Genomic DNA, 8,386 nt, shown 5'->3' with positions numbered 1-8,386 from the left:
CCATGGCGCTCTTCTTCGTCGTCGCTGGCGGAGGGAGAAAAAGATCGACTCTGGCTGCGCCTGCGTCGCCTCCGGTTGTCGTCGTGTTTACCCGGGGGTGATTTAGACCTCCTTCTTGGCCGGGGGGACTGCGAGCGATGACGGGAATGCTGATCGCTCGATCGTTTCTTGGAAGATGGGTCCCCATTCTTCTTGGGGGAAGGGGAACGTGAACGTTTATTGGTGACCCCTTCGCGTCGAGAACGGATTTTGTGATCGGGGGGAGTTCTTGAACGACGCTTTTGTTCGAGGGCCCCGATTTGGCTACTTTGCTGTTGTAGGAGCGCATTGGTCTGGGCAAAAGCGGCTAGAACAGCGTTTAGTGTCTGGTCCGGGGGAGTCTTCCCTTTTGAGAGGAAAGGGTTGCCCAGATTTTCTTCGTGGTTGTCCTTTCCGCTTGTATCTCCGAAGCGATGAGATTGATCATCTTGGAGATCTTTAAGGGAAGGAGATGCTGTGACACCGTCTAGAGGAACGGTGTTTCTGGATGGAGGAACGATTGAGATGTCGTTCTTCTTGAGGATTGCAGCGTCTAATGACGAGGGATCTTCGTTATTGTCGGCCATGAGTAATGATTTGGTTAGAGCTTTGGTTCTTGAGTTCGTGCAGGATGCAAGAATGGATCAAGAAGGTGCAAGAAAGAAGAACGGGGGAGCTAGATTTCCCACAGACGGCGCCACTGATCTTACCGAGCAGATCAGATGACCAACAACAATGAAGGCTTGATGTTTGGGATGATGAAGATGGGGAAAAAAGGGTTGTACTTGCAAGGCACTCCGATGCCAAAGTAAGTAGGTATTCCACAAGGTACAACAAAGTATTAGGGTTTAGTGGTAAGAAAAAGATTACCTTGCCCTCTGTGGGTAGAGAGCTATTTATAAGATGTTTTGGCGAGCGGATTGGACTCCTCCTTCTGGGGTGAATATTCAAGAGACGCGTGGACTGGTTGTTTACCGAGCACGAGGGGTTCTTGTGGTCGGTCACTTGGACCGTTTGCCCAGTCTGGTCGGATGGAAACCACCACGTGCTTCCTGAAGCGTATTGGGCCGAAGGCGGGAACGACCCGATTGACTGAATTAGGCCGGTCCAGAACAGAGGGTAAACCGAAACACGCTCATATTACAGGGAGTAAACTACTATTAACCCTAAATTAAACTATAGGTAAATGCTACAATATTTAAAAAGCGTTATTTTTTAAGTGGTAGTTTAAAAAAAATAAATTAAAATGGTATGTTAAAAGTCACATGTACGTGTTGTTTTACTAAATTAAAATAGAAGTTATTTTGTGTGTGTAAAAAAAAGTTAGAAGTATTTTTTAAAATATTTAATTTGATAAGTTAAAGAGTTAAAATCTATACATTAATATTTTTAAATGATACTGTTAAGATATATAATTTAAAAATATAATATATATATATATATATATATATATATATATATATATAACCGAGTTGACTCATGAACCTAACGAGTCGAACTATACGTAGTTCAAGTTCAGCTTATTTAATTAACGAACTTGGTTTTTGGCTCATACTCAGCTCATTTGGTTCATGAACCAAGTTCAACGATTTAGTTACCGAATGGAGTTTCGAACTATGTTTGAGTTGGTTTGGTTTGTTGTCAGCCCTATTTGTAGGTTTTATTCAATATTTTCCCTTTCCTTTTGGAATGATTAAAGATCGGTGGCGATTCTGTTGTACCTCGAGCATGCGATGCGCTCGATGGTGCGATTTTTGGCCGGCCTCGACACATATCATTCATGAATACTTCCAGCGTCTCTCCTAATTCTTCCTGGAAGATATTTTTCACCATTATTTGGTAAGTCGTGCAAGCATTCTTTAATCTAAAAGGGTGTGATATTGTATTGATAATTGACTTGCTCGGTCATAAAAGCAGTCTTTATCAGGTCAAGTCCGTACATAGGTATATGATTATATTCCAAATAGGTGTCAATAAATGAAAGTAATCGATACCCCGCATAATTGTCTACTAATTTATCAATGTTTAGGAGCAGATAAAAATCTTTCGGGCAGGTCCTGTTAAGATCTGTATATTCAACACACATCCTCTATTTCCCTGAGGCCTTATTCACCAACACGAAATCAGATAACCATTTAATATATTTAGCCTTGGAAATGAACCGAGCGTCCAATAGGCCTTTATCCATACTAGTAGTGGCATAATCTTTTTATGGAGATTCTTTCCTCTGACGATGGGCTACGTAATGAGCTTTTGTGTTCATGTTCAACTGGTGGCATACCACACTGGTATTGATGTCGGGCATCTCGTGCGGGGTTACAATAAAGAGGTAAGTATTATCTTGGAGACACTCAATTAATGTGGTTCTCACTTCTAAAGGAAATATGACGCCCATTTTAATCGACTTGGAGGGATTTCACTCGTGTTAGACGAACTCGAAATCGCTATCTAGCACAAACCGAACCTCGTCTTCACGGGCGTCTAGGGTGAATGCTTCAGAATCCCTCGATAATCTTCCTACTGTTAGACGATAAGCTAATGAGCTAGAGGGGGTGAATAGATCAATAGAGATTTCAAAGTGATTTTAAAAAATTTGACTAACGGAAGTATCCCGAAATCGACTTTCGTCTATTCCGAACCGCTATTGGTAGGATTAGATATGCTACAACCACGAAGACAGTTGATACTCTAAAGAGTTTGAAAAATATAATCAATTATGTTTTTCAAAAGCTTTTTCGTTTGAATGGATACACTTAATCACTTACTTCCGATGAGAATAAGATCAATAAATTTGCTGAGGAAATTTATCAAACACGTGTTGTGCAAACAATTTGTTACATAAACAAATTAACAAACACTTGGCGTGCAATAGTTAACAAGTCAATGTAATCTAAGTGTGGTCGATTGCGAACTCCAATTTCGATTTGACAATTACAATTCTCTAAACAAAAACAGTTTTGTATTACAATTTAACACTTAAACTAATTTTCTAATTAACAATTATGAACCAATATCCATAGCAAATAGTAGAGAAGTATGGAAAGAATAACGCAAGGATTTGTTTCGGCAGTTCGTTGTTCGTCCTTGCTACGACTACATCTGCCCCCAATTCCAAACGGGAGTTGAGATAGTTTTTATTTCTTTGCAAATTATTATTACCAGGGAAGTTAAAGCAATGAACAAACAAACTAAATTTAATGTTGATTATTTATCTTCTCTCTCCTTGATCTTAAGCAAGATCAATTCGACCCAAGAGCTTTCTTGATCCTCCGTCTACCGCGACTCACTTGAACGAACCTGTGTTCTTCAAGACCTTCACTCGGCTGGATCTTCACCAAAGCCTCTTGTCTAAAAACCCCAAAATCACCTTGATCTTGGAGGAAAAAACCTTAAATATTTTATTATATGAAACCACCACAATCTTCACCCAAAGGAATCTTCAATTCCTATCCATGGATGTTATCAAACTTGGTCATGTACCGGCAACACAGAAAATGATTATGTGTAATTGTGTTGTGAGCAAGAAGAATAATGAAGATGATAAGACTTATGTATCTTTCAGGTTGTAAAGTTGCTTTGAAATAGTTTGCAGAGAAGTATATATAAGTGTATATGTATTGGTGAGCTGAAACAATAATTTGATGCTCAAAATTTTAGTTTTTGTCAGCGTCGCGTTGACCTCTTGGTCTTCATGCGTCGACCAGAATTATGCAGGGAGTTGCAGCTTGGAGATTGGTACAGTATATGTCGACCTATCCTTGTAGTGCGCCGACTTAAATTTGACAGAATTTTCCAGTTTGACATTTGTGCATCATAGGTCGACCTAGAGGAGCTTGTGAGTCGACCAGATTCAGGAAGGGAGTTCCAGTGTGATGTTGATGCAGGATAGGTCGACCTAGTGGATCTATGAGTCAGCCTAAAATTGGCAGAAAGGCTAGCTTGTTTTTCTTGTCTTCACGAGTCAACCTGGCATGTCTTTGAGTCGACCTAAGCTGACCATAAATCTTTCTAATGATTGTATGGATTCCTCAATAGACTTGTGCAAGATTGATTGATGGGCAGGGGCGGATCTAGCGTACGGCCAGGGTGGGCCTATGCCCGGGCTCCACCCGGCCCAATTTTTTTAAGTTATATTATATTATTAAAATTAAGTAAAAAAAATTAAAAAGAAAAAAAGGGGAAGGATAAGGAACACAAACTCAGCAAGAGAAGAAGAAAAGAATCACATCCCGCTGCTCCGCCGTACGGTAAAATAGTTTTGTCTTGGAGAAATAACTTTACTGTGTTGTCAAATTAGTTTTCTTACTCTGTTGGAGATCCTCCGCCATATTGGAGAAATAGTTTTGTCTTGTTACTGTATTTTTACCGTGTTGTCCACTAACCTAAATAGCTTTTCATTAAAAATTGATTTATAAAATAGCTTTCTTTTTCTTCTTACTGTGTTGTCAAATTAGTTGTAAATTTTGAATATCATTTTATGTATAGTAGTGGCTAGTGGGTGTGGGTCTATTATCTACTTAATGGTTTAATTTCCAATATCACTTTCATGTACTGTAGTGGCTCCTTTATCAAGTGAATTGTTTTGAATTTCATTGCTTCTTCTCGTGACAGTGTCAAACTTAGGTGTTTGAATATCAGTTCAGGGACTGTAGGTGGTCCATTTATCGATTTTGTTGTAATTTAGGTTATTAATAAATTCGTTTTCATTATAAATTGGTTTTAGATTTTGTTGTTATTTAGGTTATTAATAAATTAATTTTCTTTGTTGATATCTTTTCATTATAGGTTAGATTATTTATAAATTTATTAACTATTTTATCTTTTGTTTAGAGATGAGGAGATTTTTGGTTGATAGAGAAAATATTGAGAATGTGAATGTTGTGCAACCGGAAGCCGAATTAGAACCATCGCTTAATAATGTGGTTAATGAGTTTAATCCAAATGAGATTGTGCGCGATCTAGGTTGTAGGACACAAATTAGTGAGTATGCTCCAGATATTCAAGACCAAGCGAGGAGGACATATATATTGAACGGTCCAATGCAACCAGATTTGTCAAGCTTTCCTCGTACTCAATTTGGAAGTGTTAAAAGAGCATTTAGTAAATCATGGTATAAGAATTATACATGGTTAGAATACAGTGAGATAAAGGATGCAGCTTATTGTTTTTATTATTTTCTATTTAAGCAACCCGGGAGGACCGAACACTTTGGTTTTGAAGTCTTCACTAAAAGCGGATATAGAGATTGGAAGCATGCATCTCAAGGCTTGAAAGGTCATGTTGGTAGTCATAATAGTTTGCACAACTCATGTGTCAAGCACTACGATGATTATAATAATCAAAGACAAAGTGTGACAAGTAAGTTTGCTAAAGCAACCAAGGAATCAGAAGAATTGTATAAGATTCATTTGACTTGTTCTTTATATTGTTCAAGATATCTCATAGCACAAGGCATGGCTTTCCGTGGCCATGATGAATCCTCTACTTCGCTAAATAATGGAAATTTTAGAGAGATGGTAGATTGGGTAAAATCTCATAATGAACAAGTGAGGGATGCTTTCGTCCATGGTGGAAAAAATTGTACTATGACTTGCGGAGACATTCAAAAGGAGCTTGCAATGTGTTGTGCACATGAAGTTACCAAGGTGATTATGGAAGAGCTTGGTGATAGACAATTCTCCGTGCTTATTGACGAGTCACGTGATATATCCGTCAAAGAGCAAATGGCGGTGATGTTGAGGTTAGTAGTTGAATTTTCCAATTTCCAATTTTTCTTACCTATTATTATCTATGCCACCTATTAAACTAGTTGAATTTGTTTTAGGTTTGTGAATGACAAAGGGAATGTTGTGGAACGATTTATTGCTCTACATCATGTCACAAATACTTCATCTAAGTCATTAAAGGATGCTCTTTATGGTATTCTTGATAAGTACACGTTATCTATTTCAAGGATACGAGGGCAAGGATATGACAGAGCTTCAAATATGAGAGGTGAATTTAATGGTTTGCAAAGAAAAATTCTAGATGAAAACCCCTATGCTTTCTGTGTCCATTGTTATGCTCACCGTTTGCAATTGGTTGTTGTGTCTGTTACTAGTAGTTGCTCATCTATTCATGATTTCTTTGAGTACATCGCCTTGATTATGAATACAACAAGTGCATCTTGTAAGAGGAGGGATGCTTTGACAGAGGCACAACACCAAGATATTTTAAATAAACTTGAGAGTTGTGAGATATCTAAAGGAAGGGGCTTGCACCAATCATCTAGTCTCACTAGACCCGGGGATACTAGATGGGGTTCACATCATACTACATTGCTTCGTTTGGATCAAATGTGGTCCTCCGTGTTAAAGGTGCTCAGTATGGTTGATGAAGATGGACGTGGACCATTTCAAGCAGCAGGTTTGATAGAAAAAATGGAGAGCTTTAAATTTGCATTTATTTTGAGGTTAATGTTAAAGTTGTTTGGTATCATAAATGAGCTTTCAAATGTATTGCAAAGAAAAGATCTTAATATTGTGAATGCCATGGAATTAGTTGATGTTGTCAAAGCTCGGTTGGGTACAATGAGAGAGAGTGGTTGGCATAATTTTTTTGTCGATGTCCAAGGATTTTGTTTTGTTAAAAGTATTCTGATACCAAATATGGATGACGAAATACCAGTTCGGGGTCGTTCAAGAGCAGAAGGGAGGACTATCACTAATCTTCATCATTACCGTGCAAAGATTTTTTATGTTGCTATTGATAAAATATGTGTGGAGATGGATCACCGCTTTAGTGAAGGAAGTAACATTATACTTGATTGCTTCTCATGTCTTGACCCCAAGAATTATTTCTCTAAGTTTGATGTTGATAAGCTTGCTCGTCTTGCTGATATTTATCATGCAGACTTTTCTGATGATGACCGAGGAACAATTAGGGATCAACTTGAAACTTATGTGCTTCAAGTGAGAAGAAATGCTTCATTTTCCACTTGTGAAGATGTACAAAGTTTGGCTATGAAGATGGTTCAAACTGAGAAACATTTGGTATTTCCATTGGTTTATAAACTTATTGAGATATCTTTGATATTGTCGGTGTCAACAGCATCCGTTGAAAGAGCTTTTTCAGCAATGAAGATTATCAAGTCTAAATTGCGCAATAAGATCAACGATGTGTGGTTCAATAACTTGATGGTATGTTACATCGAGCGAGAGATATTCAAGTCATTTGATGATATTGATATTATTCGAACATTCACCGCAAAGAAGTCTTGGAAATGACATTTGCCTCGTAATTTTATTTAACCCGCTATTGTAAGATTATGTTTATCTCTTTTATTTTAAACTATATTTTTGTTGACCAATTGACGAGTCTCTTTTATTTTGATTGATGACTATTTATATATTATATATAATATAAATTAGCGGTATTTAAATTTTTGCCCAGGCTTAATAATTTTTCTGGCTCCGCCACTACTGATGGGGAATATTTGACATCATTCAAAATACATTTACGAGGTATACATGCACTTACACCTACTTCTAGCTTTTGAGGCCATGAGTGACCCCAAGAGATCCCTTTGGATAATTTTTTTAATTCTCTTATATTCATCCACATCGATGATTGCAAAAATCAGTATTCTTTCTGTGTTGTGACAATCACTTTCAAATGGACCGAAGGCTATTGCATATAGTCTTGCTAGGATGGATCATCCTATGACACATTTGAAGGCGCTCTGACACGATAATATCACAAAATTGAGGATCACCTTTCTTTCGATATCCATTTCTCCAATAATCACCGCCAAATCCACGACTCCCTGAGAATGAACGATTGAATCATGAATGCTAGTATATCTCCTTCACAGTATGGATTCATATCCACTTTCTGGATTCCTATTAGATCCATCATATTTGAATAGAGGATGTTACACAAACTTTTGTCATCCGTAGAGAATTTGGTTATAATGTGATCAACTATGGTGGTTGCAATAATCAGAGGTAGATCAATATTTGGAATTCCAATGATCTTGTCACGGTCTAGGAATCCTCATTTCGACCGATGTGTTCCTCGTCAAGTGTCAACGTCGGTTATAAGTATATAGCGATCTAGTGAAGGATAAGTGTTAGACGGTGTGATATTGTAGAAGTCATGAATTGACAATGCTTGATAAATAACTGATTCACGGAACGCGTTGAAGTTTCCAGCTATAAATATCTAAATTACCATCTTTGCTTTCCCTGTTGCGGTCAGAAATTTGATTTCAGATCAAAATTGATCTGGAAATGAAAATTAACAGGAAGTATATGTCATTTTCCATTGACGATGCCACTGTTCCATTCAGGAGTCATAAATTGATGCTCCAACTCGGCGAAGGAACATA

The 8,386-nt window shown here is 37.7% G+C and overlaps 1 protein-coding gene across 1 annotated transcript; it reads left to right on the top strand.

The window, feature by feature from the left end:
* The first annotated feature begins 603 nt into the window (after positions 1–603).
* On the top strand, positions 604–7,283 carry LOC131613375 (uncharacterized). The gene is made up of 4 exons (XM_058885050.1): positions 604–670; positions 4,849–5,543; positions 5,664–5,758; positions 5,843–7,283. Exons 1-4 carry the CDS (start codon positions 604–606, stop codon positions 7,281–7,283), a joined length of 2,298 nt encoding a protein of 765 aa, XP_058741033.1.
* Positions 7,284–8,386: the final 1,103 nt, after the last annotated feature.

The sequence above is a fragment of the Vicia villosa genome, linkage group LG6 (genome assembly GCF_029867415.1).
Source record: "Vicia villosa cultivar HV-30 ecotype Madison, WI linkage group LG6, Vvil1.0, whole genome shotgun sequence".
NCBI classification, from domain to species: domain Eukaryota; kingdom Viridiplantae; phylum Streptophyta; class Magnoliopsida; order Fabales; family Fabaceae; genus Vicia; species Vicia villosa.
The sequence above is the reverse complement of the archived record's forward strand: the minus strand, read 5'-3'. Positions and strand labels throughout refer to the sequence as shown.

What these genes read in the sequence shown, in the direction of transcription:
- LOC131613375 (XM_058885050.1), top strand. Translation starts at nt 604, where the DNA reads ATGAGTAATGATTTGGTTAGAGCTTTGGTTCTTGAGTTCGTGCAGGAT. An exon ending in TTAGAGAGATGGTAGATTGG is followed by an intron (nt 5,544 to 5,663) that starts GTAAAATCTCAT and finishes GAAGTTACCAAG; the next exon opens with GTGATTATGGAAGAGCTTGG. An exon ending in CAAATGGCGGTGATGTTGAG is followed by an intron (nt 5,759 to 5,842) that starts GTTAGTAGTTGA and finishes AATTTGTTTTAG; the next exon opens with GTTTGTGAATGACAAAGGGA.